Source organism: Abramis brama (assembly GCF_963993115.1).
Source record: "Abramis brama genome assembly, chromosome: 17".
Lineage (NCBI taxonomy): Eukaryota > Metazoa > Chordata > Actinopteri > Cypriniformes > Leuciscidae > Abramis > Abramis brama.
The window spans coordinates 28,720,519-28,738,298 of record NC_139979.1 but is presented as its reverse complement, the minus strand read 5'-3'; the positions used below and the strand labels follow the sequence as shown (position 1 = coordinate 28,738,298).

Here is a 17,780-nt window from a genome sequence, read left to right as displayed (position 1 = left end):
TCCAATTTTTTTATTTTTTTCGCCCAATTTTTTGGCAAATGATCCAATAAATATTTTGCAAATAGTCTGTGTCTCACTTGTCTGCCTTATTAGGAATACATTCATCAAAAAGTTTACCATTTTAAAGCCTTTATAGAAGTGAAAAGATTATATATTTTATTTTCTGTGATTTTTCTGCTTATATTGTCTGCCATCTTGAATTTTGGCACTAAAATGAAGAAAACAATTGGAAACAGGTTGTTTTGTATTCAGTGGGGTCCTAGCAAGTAAAAAAAACACCAGTTGCAAAAATCTATATGAACCGTTCCTAAAATAACACAATTCCCCACACTCACACAACCAAAGTAAAAGGGGTATGGCAACACAACATACAACATTCAAAAACACAGGACAGAACGTTTTAGTACAAGTGTTATCATGTTAGGCCTAAAAAGAGAAGTAAGGTTAGATGTTACAAACATGGTTAGTTTAATATACAGTTTACTATTTTATCTATTAAAAATCCACCACACTTTCAAGAAAGGCTATTCTTCTGGTCATGAAGAATAACTTTCCTCTTCTATAAGATTACTAACTTGTAGGCTAATCAACAATATAAAGCTTGTAGCTTAAGATCACACATTTAAGAGGCTTTGTTCGGTGAGCAGCAGACAGAGACAATCAAGCGTATAATGGGTTTTTAATAAATGAAATTATAAAACATACAACTACATTTAACAAAGAATATATATATATATATATATATATGTATGTGTGTATATAAACAGAATAACGGAAGTAAATAAAGAAAGAAAGAGCAGATCACAGAATGGCAAAATATCACAAACAGTTAACCTTTGAGAGCCAGTAAACAATCAAATCACCTTAAAGCAGGGGCAGACAGTTTACAGTTTACTTGTAAGCAGAGTTGCTGGAAATTCAGGCTAAGTCCATTTCACTCGTAGATAGAAATGAATGAGCCCGAGCCTAAGACAGGGCAAGAAGCCGGAGATACGACTAATACAAAAAGCTAAGAAAACAAAAGTAAAACACGAAACGAAACACAAATTATTTCACGCGCACCATAGTGCCACCAAGCTTACGTGCACACAAAGTATGACATCACACTGCACATATGTTTTACAACATAATTTAACATATACATAGTCATAACACTTTTTAAATAGCCCACTTAAAGTGTTTATTACAAATTAATTACTAAATGCTTAAAATGAAGAAAAGTAAATGAAGAAAAATTTGCATTATATATTTAAACTTGTGAACGCCCCCCATTAACACCTGAATGCCCCCGTTGAGAACCACTACCATATATCTACTATTAGTGTTTGTGATAAAAAAAATGCTATAAAACGTCTAACTTCCTTTTGAAATATCTGCTCACTCTTAAGGTTTATGTCAGCTTACACAGAGTCACTGAGGAGTCAGGCAGAAGAGTAAACCCTGTATATAAGGGGCCTTTGAATTTAGTGTGGTGCGTGTGTAGGTGCCTGCATCCATCACAAATACTGTAATATGACAGACTTCCAAATTCCAAGTCCACATAAACTCCAACTCTTTTGGACTGAAAAATCACTGGGAATTCACAAGTAATCTCATTATTCTGCCAGAGTTTTGATTTGCCATCCAGACAGAGGAGAGCAGGGAAAGTGTTTTTAACTCCCAATATACTCTCTTTTCTATCTGAGGTCTTATAAGCCACACCCACACCAACTCCACCCTCACACTCCACCTCAAAATAACAGCGACCATTCAGAGCCTCTGTGCATATGGCCTGGGGATACAGTGTGAATCTTTCAGGATGCTCAGGATATTTCTGCTCCTCTGTAGTTTCCGATATTCTCTGGTTTCCTTCGGAGAGTTTCAGACGTGGATGTACTGTGTTTGGATCCACTGTGAGCTGACAGGCATCTGCAGAAAACAGGGAATTTGTTGTCATTTGTTTGTGGCAACCAGTTTTGAGGGTAATGGATTACAAGTAACACAAGTTACATAATCAGATACCTTTTTTTAAGTAACTAGTGAAGTAATGCATTATTTTTAAATTTACAACAAATATCGGAGTAACTTTTTCATTAAGTAATGCACTTTACTTTGTTTTCCCATTTATTGACTGACAGTTCTCCTGTCCCTATATTGAGAGAAATCGTAGAGGCATTGTGTGCGCTATGTATACAGTACATGATGGTTATTGTACTTCTAGACTAAGGGCCCAAACTTATGCCAAGCCTACTTGCACCAAGCACGATGCAAGTGTTTTTTGCTAGTTTCAGTCCGACACAGTTATCATTTTCATGTCCTATGCCACGTTGTTTAAATAGCAAATGCATTTGCGCCCATTTGTGCGCCCATGGGGGTGCTGGTCTGAAAATGAGGTGTGTTCAGGCGCATTGTTTGCATGTTGCTATTTTGAGGCAACTGAAATAGGCTGCGCCATTGACCAACTGAAACCTGGTCTAAAGTCAATGGATATTTACGCAATATTTTTTTTTAATATTTAATATTTTATTTAAAGAGCACGTTAGTAATGTGCGCCTATAGACGGGTCCACAGCGTGCGTACACTCTACTTATTAAACACACAGGGACACACGTACAGCAGCACACGAACATGCCAAATATTTAAAATAAAAATCTTACAATATAAAAGATTATTATTATGTACATAAAGATATGATGGAATCCGGCTTGTCCCATAGATGATCTGCTTGCGCACTTTTACCTTGCGCCCGAACAGTTCCGTTTGCGCTCTGGAGACAAATTCCGGATATCAAATTCCGTCATGTAATTAGTGAATCTGACATTTTTTCCTGTCGTTAAACTAGCAAAAGTAGATTCGTGAAACTAAGTGAACTTGCGCCCTGCGCTTTAGACAATATGCTTAGATTGTTAAAATAGGGTCCTAAATGTGAACATGCATTTACTCATCTCACTTGCACACACAAAAAAAGATTCAGTATTCCTCAAAATTTCAGAATATTACAAAAACCTGCAATAATTAAATTAGGGGTGACCCCGAATATTTGAAGATTCGATAGGAGGAGCCTGATTCGACTACCAATCTTATGTTCGGTCGAATCTTCGCAGAGGTGTTATGAAACGAGGATCAACTGATTCGTTCAAAACGTAGATACAGTCAGTAATAAATCATCACTGTCTGTGGCATGGAGACTTGGTTCTGCTGAGGTTTCACTTTGAAATTTTCATTGGCAAAATAAAGGAAAAACAATATTGTGTCAAAACTGTAACTCACAATGTTAAGTTTATTCAACTTAAATATCACATTTGCAATCGGTCTGATATTTGGGGAAAACGGCAATCTTGCTCATGTGATACTGTAATATAACTACATCATAGGATATAAGTTTAAGACAAAAACTCTTCGGGGCAAAAAAGCCTGTGTTTCTTACATTTTGGTGCATAACTGATACATCACAGTGAAAGCGTGAGTGACAAACTCAATGTCACTTCGCACACTGTTGAAACAATAATTACAATATCATCATAGAGCATACATATCACACACATCTACGCACATAAAGAATGAACTTACATTTACCCATTTTCTTCTTGTGAACAAGTTCACAAAGAAAGAATAATACAAATCTTATAACACTAATTAGATAGTTCTAATTTGGGAAAGTATTTAGATATGTTTAAGTCAAAGTGTCATCTAAAATGTAAGACCTTTGATGAGTAAAAAAATAAAACTTTTTTAATGGCTTAAAGATCCGCAGGAACCCTGTTTATGGTAACAACCTGAACCATAAAATGACTAATACAAGTTTTGACAAAAAGTATTTAAAAAATATATATATTAAAAACACACTTCAAACTTTAAAGAAAATAGAAATGAATGAAAAATTATTATATATAATATTCTTCTTGATACCTTATTCTAAATTTTTTGAAAGCACATTAGCTCCTTATCAATCCACCAGTTAACATTTACAACACTGTATGCGTGTAAGCTGTGTGATATTATTTTCGATCTTCGCATTGGTCTGAAAAAAACAAACAAACAAAAAAAATGGGAGACGCACTGAATGAAAATGCAGATTCATTCTCAGTAGATGGTGCTTTTGTAACAGCAGAAATATTCCCCGGTTACCAACAAAGCAGTACTGCGCTTATAAACACTACTTTATTAAGCATTATTCATTGGAATTTTGATTAGCCAAATTTTTTCTCAATACTGAGCCAAGCATCTTTGAATTTGCATTTCCCTGACACTGAGTGAGTTAAACGGCATCACGCTTCTCACAGGTTTATCATGCAGAGCTGCCTGTGCATGATCACGATCCGTGCAGTTTCGTTCTTCAGTTTTGTAAGCAAGCAGATGTTTCGATCGATTAGCATCTGGAGATCGACTATTTTTGACTGTGAAAATGCCAGCGGACACAGCTACAGTGAGTTGTTCAAAATCTTTCTTTTTAGTAAACTCTTGCCGCTTTTCCACTGCATGGTACGGCTCGGTTCGGCTTGGTACGGTTCAACTCGGCGCGGAACGGTTCGGCTCGCTTCGCTTTTCCACTGCGTGGTACGACTCGACTCGGTACGGCACGGTTCGGTTCGCTTTAGCTCGGTTGCTTTTCCACTGCAGTTAGTACCGCTTCAAAGTGGGTGGGACTGATCGTTATAGTTGCCGTCTCTACTCTACATCATCATATTAAATGCGAATTTTTCATTCCGTGTTGCCCCATCCGCTCCTCGGCAACCAACGAGAGGAACGTCTGCACCTCGTCCACTGACCACGATTCAGCTATTTCTTTTTTTGAAGTTTATACTCTTTTTTTTGAAGCAAATACTTTTAAAACAGGTGCTACAGCGTTGACTGTTGTCTACTGTTGTTTAGGGCCTGTCCCAATACCTCCCCTTACCCTAGATTTCTGCCCTAACCCTTGTTTTAGCGCGTTCTCGTGTAGGGGTAGGGTGTCCCAATACTCTAAAGAGCAAGGGGGAGTGCTATTCTCCCCTTAAAATCAACCCTCAAAACATAGTGCGGTCCGATGCAGGCTTAAAACGAAGTGGAAGATGAAATTACCCAGGATACCTTGCGGGCTCAGCAAGCCGGTACATTTTTTTAAACAAGATGGCAGACACCGCTGGAAAGGAACAATTGAATTGTAATTATATTTTCGCAAATAAGCATGTTAAAATTTCTAAATATGTTGGAATATGTTAGTTTGATGCACATCCAATGGACTGTAAAGTTTTGAACACTAATGTTAGAAAATATTTCACGAAGCTATCTATACGATGTTGATGATATCTCCCGAGTGCTTCAAGAGTCAAATATACATCTTATCTGGGTAGTTAATCTAATTTTATTTTCGATGTTGGCTTCCAATTATTATAAAAAGAAGACGTAAAACTATTAAAAACTAGCCGCGTTCATCTAGTGCTTCATCTTTTTCTTCACAGCGCGCTGTCACTTCTCCCTAACGTTAAACCCAAACAACACTGAGCACAATCAGTGATGGTTGTAAAATGCAGTGTCTGCTGATTATAAATTGCGGGAGGTGTTTGATTGTAAAAAGAGCTATTATGAGCACAATGATCCGCGCAAGAGACGTTGACCCTGTTCCCATGGCGGCGCGCGCTCGGAAACGGACTGCACCTAGACAAGCAAACTATACTTTGGGTTTCATGTGCGCGTCTAAACGATCAAATACAGACAAAAATATGGCTAAATGACCGGTTTGGATATTCACTTTAACACAGTTTATGTCTTAAATGGGAGTTAGTTGTGGAATAGTTGGGAGAAAATGTGTATTATTAGATCTGCATTCGGTCTTAAAGTGGCAGCGTCTAATAAACCTGCTAATGATTACTTTAATGTGAATAAAACAACTAAAGGCAAAGAGAAAATTTCTCCCAGCTCTTGAATGAATAACTTTAGCTTTAATGAGCATTAATCTATCTATAATAAACTATGCTGTGTTATTTTACATTTGATTACTTTATTAGATTTCTAGCATATTATTATGGATACTTATATCCTGATCATAACTGGGATAGTTATGTGCATGTATATAATTTGCATATAGTGGTGTCCCATTTCATAGGGAAAGATCTTCAACTCCACTTCCCCTCGTTGAGGGGACTTTACTTTCGAGGGCACTCAAAACCAAGTGGAAGTTTTAAGGGGGGAGAAATGGGACAGGGCCGTAGTGTCTCGTGTCTAAATACAATGAAGCTGGTAGTGATGATTCTGTCTGAACCTCAACAGAGGTGGTACCATTTAAAGCGAGCCGAAGCGAGCCGTACCGTACCGTACCATGCAGTGGAAATGCGCCATAAGTGAGCCGTACCGAACCGAACCAAGCCGTACCATACCATGCAGTGGAAAAGCGCCAAAGCGTGCCGTACCGAGCCGTACCGTACCATACCATGCAGTGGAAAAGCGCCATCTGTGTACACAAAATTTTTTCTCAATGGTCGAGTTCATGTGTAGAGCCCCTGGTGATACCTGGTGGCAAAGTTTCATGTTGTGTCAAAGCCTTCTTAGGGCCCTATCTTGCACCCAGCGCAATTGACTTTGTACACTGTAATGGAAATTTTTGATTTTCATTGATTGCAGTATGAATCTCCATTTGCAGTAAGACTTTGAAATAATATTATAGCTGACTTGTGTTTCTGAACTAATGTGAACACTGTGAGACAAAGGGGGAGACAGCTGAAAAGGGAACCCCTGACCCCTTGGGATCAGAGGTGGTCCCATTTGGGACTTCTGAGTTTGTAGGAATAAACTCAGAAGAATTAGATCACTAGAAAACCTGTCCTTCTATAGATAAGAGCCGGCCTGTAAGAGACCTTGGAAAAGATATAAAGGCTCTGTTTCTTCCTCCCTCGTGGTCTCACTTGTGACACAGACTATACTGTCTACCTCTGTGTGTACAACTGGGCCCTCCTTGCAAGGGTATAAATACTTTTTAATGATCATTTGATTCCAGACTCTCTTTTATGCAGAGATAATTGTTTAATGAAAAATTGCCACTACATACACCGACGCATGTATCATTCCTATTTTGCACTCGACGCACAGCAGACTTTTCCCTCGACAGACACTCGTCAGTAAATTAGGGAATGAACTTGTGCTCCCAAGGGCAGTTCAGCGAAAAGAGGAGGCGTGTTCCGGCACAAACGTTCCCTGGTGCTATTTTGCAGTTCCAGAAAACAATTCCGCCACAGACCAGGAAAAACCTAGTCTAAAGTCAGTGGTGTGTTTTCAGTGGCGCGTTCAGATACTATTTTAAGGGCGCATGCTTGGCCATAATGTAGCGTGTGCATAATGCGCATACACTTTGCTTCTCTCATCTACACACAGACGCAGCAGTTGACATTTTTGCAAACCATACATAATTACAAGGAAAAATATTCCACACGAGGGAAATCATTGTGGTGTCCATGAAGATGTGAAAAAATAGGCATAAATCTAGCTTACACATTTACCCAAATTATTATACACCTGTTTAACCTAAGCTTATTTGGGTGGGTTTCTCCCATCCCCATACAATGTCACTTCTCTGTCTTTTACGGCCCTGACAAGAACGTTGGTCTCCTTGGCTGTAAACCGCTCCTGGTGTGCGCCTGGCAAATCCGCTGTTATAATAGCAATCCTCCATGGAACAAGCATGCCTGCTTTTAAAGGGAATGTGAGATGATGCCCTGATTGATTTATTTCACGTTACGCCCAAACCACACCTATGAGTAATGTAGCTACTTCAGACCAACCCATTTTAGATTTGCGTCGGACGCAAGAGTCATTTATCCCGACGGTATAATAGCAACAGTGCCCGAGATCCGCCCACAAAGTTACTTGCGTTTTAGATAGTTAAAATAGGGCCCTTAGTGTTTTAAAAATAGCGATTTTTGATGCTATCATAGTATTGCCCCAAACACCCATTCAAAAAGGCAATGTTGACCGAAAACGAAAATACGGTCAAGTGCCGTTTCCATTCTAATTATGCTTTTAAACTAAAGTTTGCCTCGGGTAGATTAACAAAAAGACCCTAGGTTGCATTTTGGCGACAGTTATCCTTTAACGTTAAAGAGGTGTGTGAACTCGCAAGTACGATGTCAGGCACAGTAATTTGCTCTGGCCCCCTTCCTGTTCACAGGAGTGATGAGATACTTAGTAGATTGTCCTCACTCAATGGCTGACTGTCTAAGTGGTGTCTGCAAAATAATATAGAATTCATAGACAATTGGAAAAGTTTTTGGGGCAGACCTGACCTGTTGAAAAGAGATGGTATTCATCCCACCAGGGATGGTGTTGCTCTTCTCTCTAGTAAAATGGCACATAGTCTTAGAGCTCAAACATTAATTGGGGCTCAGGTCAGGAAGCCAACAGACTGGCTAAACCGACCGTGTCTGCTAGCTGTCTCACGTCACTGAGGTCAGATAAATCCCATCACATAGAGACTATTTCACCTAGATATCATCATATAGAGACTGTGTCTGTTCCCCAAATTAGGAAATACATAAAACTCCCAAACCCATTAAAGGCTAATTAATTTAATTGATGTTCAACAAACAAAAAAACAGATATAATACAGATGAACGAATGATAAAGCTTGGGTTGCTGAATATTCGTTCCCTTACTTCAAAAGCACTTATTGTTAATTATATGATTACAGATTATAACCTAGACGTGTTGTGTTTGATAGAAACCTGGCCGAAACCAAACGATTACATTACTTTAAATGAGTCCACCCCCCAAGATTACTGTTATAAACATGAACCTCATCTGAAAGGCAAAGGGGGGAGGTGTTGCTGCAATTTATAGTAATATCTTCAGAATTACTAAGAAGTCTAGTTTCAAATATAATTATTTTGAAGTGTTGGTGCTTAATGTAACACTATCTAGTGTAAATGATAAATCACGTTTGAGATTTGTGCTGGTTAGAGGCCACCAGGGCACCATACAGACTTTATCAAAGAATTTGCTGACTTTCTATCAGAATTAGTACTGGCTGCAGATAAAGTCCTAATTGTTGGTGATTTTAATATACATGTACATAACGAAAAAGATGCATTGGGATTGGCATTTAAAGACATTCTGAACTCTATTGGAGTTAGACAACACATGTCAGGACCTACTCATTGTCGTAATCATACTCTAGATCTATGGAATCAATGTTGATGCCGTTGAAATTCTGCAGCAGAGCGATGACATCTCAGATCATTATCTAGCCTCATTTAGCCCAGGCTGCAAAGCCGACTCTGTGTTACAAATATGTTAGACCTATCACTTCTGCCACTAAAGATTACTTTATTAATAATCTTCCTGATCAGTTTCATCATCTCAGCATCCCAGATAGCTTAGAAGAACTCAATATTTCTCTTTTCCAGCACTTTAGACACAGTTGCTCCGTTGCGCTTAAAGAAGATTAAAGAAAAAAGTCCAACGCCGTGGTACAACGAGCACACTCAGACCCTTAAGAGAGCAGCCAGAAAAATGAAGGGCAAGAAAACAAAACTAGAGGTATTTCGCATTTCATGGAAAGAGAGCACGATTGCATACAGAGAGGCCTTAAAAACTCCTAGATCTGCTTAATTTTCAACCCTATTAGAAGAAAATAAACAAAACCCTAGGTATTTATTTGAAACAGTGGCTTAACTAACGAAAAATAAAGCTTCAAGCCCAGACGTTTCCAAGCAGCACAGCAGTAATGACTTTATGAACTTCTTCACTTACAAGATTGATAATATCAGGGAGAAAACTATAACCATGCAACCGTCTACTACAGTATCGCATCAGACAGTGCACTGTAGTCTCATTGAGGAAAATTTGATTCATTCATTGCTATAGGAGGGGAAGAATTTACTAAACTTGTTAAATAATTTAAATCGACAACATGTATGTTAGATCCTATACCAGACCAACAAAAACCTGATCTAAAGTCAGTGGGGCAATTTTTTTTTTGTTATTTTAAGAGCACGTTAGTAATGTGCGCCTATAGGCAGGTCCACAACGCGCGTCCATTCTGCTTAATACTCACACAGGGTACACACACATGCAGCAGCACACAAACTAGCCAAATATTACAAATAAAAGGATTACAATATAAAAGATTAATATTGTGTACACAAAGATATAGTGGAATTCGGCTTGTCCTGTAGATGGTCTGCTTGTGCGCTTTGACCTCGCACACGAGCAGATCTGTTTCCTCTCTGGAGAATATGGAAGTAAAATAATGTCAAATGTTTTTGCACTACTTGAAAAAAAATAGGCATTGCATTAACCATGCTTGCATTTTAATGCATTGTATTTTTAGGGCTTGCATTTTTATGGGCTGAAATTCAACATGGTTGTATATTTAAGCTGTGAATATTTCAGTTAAAAACATTTCAAACACATTTCCATTATTAAAAATTCAATAATCCATATTCACCTTTCATATTTCACTTCCAAAATATTCAAACTGTTTAAAAATACAATCTATAATATTCAACAGGCAATTTTCGGTCCGTTATATTTCGCTTTGCAAATTCGCTTCCACAAATTCAGTGGTTCAAATTCGACAGTAAATTCAACGGAACTGCAGGAAAAGCAATAGATTACCGAGCATACTCTCCATCTGCTGTTAGTCAACCTCACCAGTAGGAGGTGCAAAAGCGCGTGTTGTTGACGAAGACCAGCAACAGTTAGAGCAAGCCATTCATTCATAAAACTCATTTAACACCAATGCAAGTGTATTTGTGATTATTATGACGGCGGTTTTATGTTAAATTCAGTGTCTTCATGGTTACTTTTCCTGTGTAGCCTACATGCATCTTTCTCTACCGTGAACAAGATTATAATGTTATTCCCCGATGCGGATATACAGATCCAATGTTACATTTTTGAGGTTGACATATATTTCTCTTGGTTGTTTAGTTGCCTTAACTTTATATTGTGGCGATGTGCTGCATGCAGGCTATTAGGGTTTCCCTCAATACTTCTGGACATATACAACGCTTAACGTGGCTTAATGGACTACAGTGATGTAAAAGACCAAACTCGCAGGCAAGCAGATGGACTCAGAATAACGCGCAAAGTTTAATGCTAAACGTTTTCCCAGTGATAGACTGGCATAAAGATGGTTTGACGTTGGACATTCGCACATTTAGGGACCGTCTCTAAAGTGTATACGACTTTGGTATACACGTTTCTAACTTCAATAGCATTTGAATAGAACGACTTACAGTCATAAAAACAACTGTAAAGTGTTCATGTAGGTCTCAGGCATAATGCGCACCCTTTGGATTTTTGATATTTATTCAAATAAATTAAAGTTTGCTATTGAAGTTAGAAACGTGTATGTCAATGTTGTATGCAACTTTTGAGACGGTCCCTAAATGTGCGAATGTCCAATGTCAAGCCAATTTTACATTAGGCTACATTTAGTCATTTATTTAGCAGACGCTTTTATCCAAAGCGATTTACAGTTAAACTAACAATAGGAGGACAACAATATGCAAGTGAATGACTCTTCCCAGTTTAAGCTAATACACGTAGGCATAGTCTACTATACATGTACATATATATATATATATATATATATATATATATAGTTCATATTCTTAATCCATCTAGCCTATATAGTAGCCTACATCCTACATCCCCAATAAGGTGCGAGTTTGGACTTTTATATCACTGTATTAGTCCATAAACTACGTTAAGCGTTTTGTCCCGACAGAAGGGGAATCCTTGAGTATGAGGTATTGAGGGAAACCGATAAATAATCCTGTTCATGGTAGAGAAAGCTGATAACATGTAGGCTACACAGGGAAAGTAACAATGAAGTTATTGAATGAAACATAAACACAGCTTTTGTGTCTTTATAATCTTTTCCGCATATATACTGACACATAATCATTTTCATTTTATGAATGAATGGCTTGCTCTAACTGTTGCTGGTCTTCGTCAACAACACGCGCTTTTGCACCACCTACTGGTGAGGTTGACTAACAGCAGATGGAGAGTATGCTCGGCAATCTATTGCTTTTCCTGCAGTTCCTGGACGTCAATGTTGAATTTACTGTTAAATTTGCGGCAATATTTGCAGCATTTCTTGTGTAGTTTTTCAGGCAGAATCTAACATTTGTATTACTTTTCTGACCTCAAGAACCATTGGGCTCTCTAATTTCTAAAAGGAGAACACTGATAATAACTTAAACATAATTAACAACAAATTAAATTAGTTGGTACCAATTAGTTGGTAACACAAAAAAAAAAAAAAAAAAGGTTTTTCCACAGGATTTTGTGAAACTATGGGGTGATGGCTGTCAGGCCCTCTGGGGGGATGCTCCCCCTGTAGATTTAAAGGTTTCAATTAAATGTGTATATATTATCTATCAAATATGATTCAACAAGCTTTTGAGGAATGCTTTTTTGTCCATCTCTCAGTCATCATTGTAGGCCTATTGCATTACATTGTTTTGCCCCAACGATAAAAAATGATAGAGCTTTCATCTTAAAACTAAGCATTTAAACATCATCTTACCAAGGCATATTACTTGGAGATATAGAGTGACAAATGATATTTATATGCATTTTATGTAAGTAGTCTGCTATGCTGTTATAAAGATCTCATTGATTAACATTTTTGGACATATAACAACTGCACCAAATTGCTATTTTTAAGCTGTTTTTCTCCTCCATTTTCTCACTATATCATATATGGGCCATACAATCCTGGTTTATTAAATATGACAAAACAAAACACATGAAAACTTTTCTGATATATACCCTGGAAACCACTATATTACTGAATTTACTTGCTCCTTGTCCATTTTGGTGTTGTTTACAGAGTGCGCGAGTCTCTTTTATGTAGCATACAGACACTGAGTGACATCATTTCCATCAATTGGTTCAGTCTGTCAACAGAGCGTGCACGGTCGTGTGTGTGTGTTTGTGAGAGATGTGCGCTTACAGTGGGAGCGGGTTGCAGTGGTTGACTGACTGACTGACTGACTGACTGACAGACAGATGCATTGCTGAAGCAACGGCGCAAACAAAAGTTCAGATCAATTCAAGTTCAACGCACATAGCCTACTTTGAAGTGGACTTTCCTTTGGCTAAATGTGCACTGTGATGACGTCACATGACGTCTCTAGGCCCAAATTCTGCAGGAAATCTGCGGCATTTTAGAAAAATTGCAAGCTCCTCTGAATTTTGCGGAGTTGGCTTGATTTTGCGTTAAATTCTGCGATCGCAGAATCGCGGAATCCTGGAGGGACTGAATAATATCCAAATGTTATCCCTAATCCTGTCATCTTCCTTGCCCTCATCTTTTTTGATCCTTTTGTTTTCAGTGCAATAAAGTTTTAACTAACTTTTCTTTCACTGTTGGAGTTCTGACTTATTTTTGTTCGCCTATTTTTATCAGCCCGAAATTGTCTTGTAAATAGCACTGGAGCCCTCTATTAGTCAACTACTTGGTGACTAAGGAGAAACTAGGAGAAAAATGCAATAATGCAATAAAATGCAGCTTATATCTGTTGCTTTCGGTGACGTGAACTCCGATAAATCTGATCAGTAAAAATGCATGAAGTGACCAGGTGTAAACAGGCCGAGAGAGAGAGAGATTAAGCTTGTATGAAATTCCCAAGTTTGTGTGTCTCTCAACAGTGTTCGGCAGTACTCTACTAATAGTGAAACTGTACATTTATCTGCTTCAAGAACAGCGCCGTTATTACCTAGCTAGTGAGAAATGTCATGTAGCTTTTAAGTTGTTTAAGTTGTAATCGTCAGTGCAGCGCTGACCACACTGTGCGATAGTGTGTCCGTATGTTGCGTATAAGAGGGAGAGAGACCGGAGAAAGAGATTATGTGCTTTTCCATAATAAATAATAAATACATAATAAAACATGGAAAACTTGGAAATAATTACTTTAGCTGTGCATTTCCCTGAAAATAATTGCACACCTTAGAAGATTCTGATTGGTTGATGAATGAAGCATTCAACAGCCACATAGTATAAATGTTGATTATGTCTTTCGAAATAGAATTAAAAGTTAAATTTTGTGTCTTTGCATGAGATACCTACATTTTCTCAGACCTGGATAAATTCGACACTCTCCTCCTTTCTCAACACTGGGGGAATATACAAACACTGAGATTATAATAGAATATATAGAATATAATCAACTGTTAAAAGAGCATAATTTGAAATACAGAGGCTTGTAGTATTGTAGAATCTTATGATCATGAAGTATGATAATAGTGTCATGGCATGATGTCCTCTTAATCAAGATTCCAACATGGAGTGTATTAAATAATAGCAAAATAAGTACATACTTTAGTTTCTCCAGTTTACAGGTTGGATCATCTTTTTTATCAGAGAGCAGTTTCACCCCAACGTCTCCAGGGTGGTTGTAGCTCAAATCCAGTTCTCTCAGATGACCACCATTTGAGTTGAGAGCTGAGGCCAGTGAACTGCAGCCCCCCACTTTGATCATACACCCCGACAGACTGCAGGTAATGTTGCAAAAAAAAACAGTGTTTCTAGAGCATCTGATTTAAGTATATATATATATATATATATATATATATATATATATATATAAAACATATATTAACCCAAGATCATGACAAATCACTGTCAAATGTATTTTACACTTTGCCACACAGTCCCAGACTAGTAAGAATTAACAATAACTATATTCTATACATTTTCATGAAGATACTGTAATGGCATTTGCCTGTGCATAACTCGCTGTCATGATACTAGGGTGTTGTAAGTGGTTGCCAGGATGTTTTGACTGGGTTTTATATTCCATTGCTGTGTGGTTGCTTGAGTTTTCTGTTCTGGGCAATTTCTATGCGTTTGCAGTCATGCAAAAAGAGTCCACCCTTAAGTCACTGTAATATTCAAGTCTCTTGATTTGGCTACCTCCTTCAATGTAAGACTGTGGGACTTGTCTATGAGGTCTTTGCCTGTTTAGTTGTAAGTCAGGTCATTAAGAAACAGCATACCTCTTAACAAGATGTATCATTCATGTTCACAGCATAAAGTTTAATGCTTAAACTTTAATGTTTAACTTTTAATGTTTAATGCTTTAGTTCCCTCACCGAACGATAAACCATAATAATAGTGATGCCTGCCAGGAGGACCCCTAATAAAATAACTGTTGGTGACCTTTGGTTCTAATATTATAACACAGCGATTATGTCATCATAGTTGTGCTTACCCCAGTTTCTCTAATGTACACTGTGGATCCTGTAGTCCTGTTGAGAGCTGATTTACTCCCAAATCCCCCAGATCATTGTTTTTCAGCTCCAGCTCCTTTAGGTCTGAGTAAGATGATTTCAGAACTGATGCTAGAAGTTCACAGCTTGCCTTTGTGAGACCACATTGGTTTAACCTGTAGAAAGAGGTAAATTACATCACATACCAAAATAGCTAATGTTAAATCTAAACACTCTCACAAATAAGGCAATACTTACTTGAGTTTCTGAAGTTTACAATTTTGACTAATAAGTCCAGCACAGAGTTGTTTTACTCCATTTTCAGTTATCGTATTGTAGCTCAGATTCAGTTCTCTCAGAAGTGAATTTTTTGATTCGAGTGCTGAGGCTAGATTTGTACAGAATGCTGGTGGGAAATCACAGCCAGCCAGCCTGAGATGCAGAAATAAAAGACACCACAACTAATGAATTAGCAATAACCATCAACTCACATTTATCCAATGTATTCTACTTGGTGAAATAATTGCATCAACACTATGAAGAATCATTATTTTTGTCTAATAATAGAGTTTTAATTTCCAATTGCTAGGACCAATTTCTCAATATTTAGGTCACTTTTTCAAAACCTTATTGCGGAAACATTGTGTGCCCTGCATCTGCTACGCCACTGTCTGAATCAAAAAAATGGGTAACACTTTATTTTGATGGTGCCCTTTACACATTCTGTTGACTTTAAGTAAGCACCTACTGTACATGTCAACTGTTACATGTTGCCTGCGTTTGCCCCTAGACAATTAAAATGTTTCCTGTTCCTTGTGCCGTGCTGTAGTCCTTTGTAATTCTTTTGTTTGTTGGTTTTTCCTGTTCATTAGTCTTGAATGTTATCATATTGCAATATATTCTGAATCTGAAATACTATAAAAAACAAAAAAACAAACTGTAATACTCAACTTATACTCTAATAAGAGTTACCTTTCGTGGTCACTACGAGTTACGTTGTGACGATGAATGGGGTTTCGGCCACTCCAACCGATGCTTTCAGCTGCCTGGGAAAGCATGGCCGTCAGCTCTGGATCTGACTCGGCTAACGCTGGCACTCCTGAGGGAGGCAACGCAGTCGAATCCTCATTTCCAGAGGACTCAAGCCCGCCTTGTGATGCTGTGAGTGACATGACATCATCCGCCAGAGCCCCGAATGAAAACACTGGGTCCCTGAGAGGAACCAGGCACACACGGAAGCTCCACGGTTAGTGATGTGGAGGGGGGCGTGGCTAGAGGAATGACTCGTCGGTTATTGTGCCACACCGTAACTCTCAGATCACCCTGGCCACCAGCCAAAGTATCCCCGCTCGAGGAAGAGATAGACTGGGGTGTAGCAGAGGGGACTCTACCCACACGGAGATCATTGAGTCTCGATCTAAACATTGCGATGGTCATGTTCCCGCAATGAAAACATGACTCATCCATTGATTAAGCCCAACACGCCAAACAGCACTCGTGACCGTAAAGCAGATAGATCACGCACCCACATCCAGAAAACACACTGGCGAACCGTCTTGAAAAAGACATGCCACATGCTGCTCTTTTAGAGAGAGAAAAAAGCTCAGCAGAGTGCTGAAGCGCCCAGGGAGAAGCACACACACTGTCGGCAGATCACAGCTCAGATCAGCAGCAGGCAATGTGATCTCGCTGGAACGGGCTGTTGCACCAACACACTGGTGAGCCGCTCGTCTCGTAGAGTGAAGATAATTCAGAATGGCTTGTGGGAGTGAAAAAAACTCTTGGCTCCGAAGCGAAAACATAACTGCATGTTGCCAGCGTACTTCCTTATATACCCACAAGGTGGGGCGGAGTAACGCTATGCAAATTCCGCAGACCCATGGCATTTTCTTGCCATTGGCTCGTTTTGTATACTCGAAGGTGAGAGGCTTTCTATGCAAAACCCCATTCGTCGCCACGATGTAACGTCTCCATTCCCTACTCAGGGAACGAGGGTTACATACATAACCGAGACGTTAGTTGACATGTAGGTACAACATTACTTACAGTCAACAGAATGTCTAATGGGGACCATCAACATAAAGTGTAACCAAAAAATAAAATACTATCAAAACAATTAGATGTAGCTGAACCCCTACACAGCTGTTAGTCTTTCAATTCAACTACCATCTATACAATAGATGTATAGATGGTAGTTAAGTTAAGAATAATTTCGTACTGTAATTTAAACATGGACCATGTTACATATATTGCAGTGAATTCTAATCAGTAGAGAGCTGTCATCCTTGTTTTAAATACATTTTACAAAAGAAAATATTGTATAATGCTAACCATTGTTAGTGTTTTAGGTCGATGCCTCATGACTGACAAAGTGTGTTTGTTGGGTGACAACCTTTACGAATCTGAGACATGAAGTGTTTTGGTAGTTTTAATGCACTCTGAATGTGAAATTACCTGCTGTACTCAAATGCTGAGTTGAAAGTTTCAACTCTGAGTTGAAAGTTTCAGTGAGAACTGTTAAGAGTTTTGAAAAAGTGATCTAAGAGTTGAGAAATGTGTCCTACCAACTGTAAAAAAAAAAAAAAAAATGAAGTGCAAGAGTA

The 17,780-nt window shown here is 38.4% G+C and overlaps 1 protein-coding gene across 2 annotated transcripts in view; it reads right to left on the bottom strand.

Moving 5' to 3' along the window:
- Window positions 1-1,166: 1,166 nt before the first annotated feature.
- The window catches only part of LOC311067762 (NACHT, LRR and PYD domains-containing protein 3), a 43,906-nt gene continuing 27,292 nt past the window's right edge, over window positions 1,167-17,780 (bottom strand). For both annotated transcript variants that reach the window (XM_084089834.1, XM_084089835.1), the window contains 5 exons: window positions 15,436-15,609; window positions 15,180-15,353; window positions 14,287-14,460; window positions 14,036-14,082; window positions 1,167-1,908 (listed from right to left, as the gene is read on the bottom strand). In XM_084089834.1, coding sequence (XP_083945960.1) covers window positions 1,391-1,908; window positions 14,036-14,082; window positions 14,287-14,460; window positions 15,180-15,353; window positions 15,436-15,609 — 1,087 coding nt within the window. In that variant the 3' untranslated portion in view covers window positions 1,167-1,390. The remainder of the gene's footprint in view (window positions 1,909-14,035; window positions 14,083-14,286; window positions 14,461-15,179; window positions 15,354-15,435; window positions 15,610-17,780) is intronic.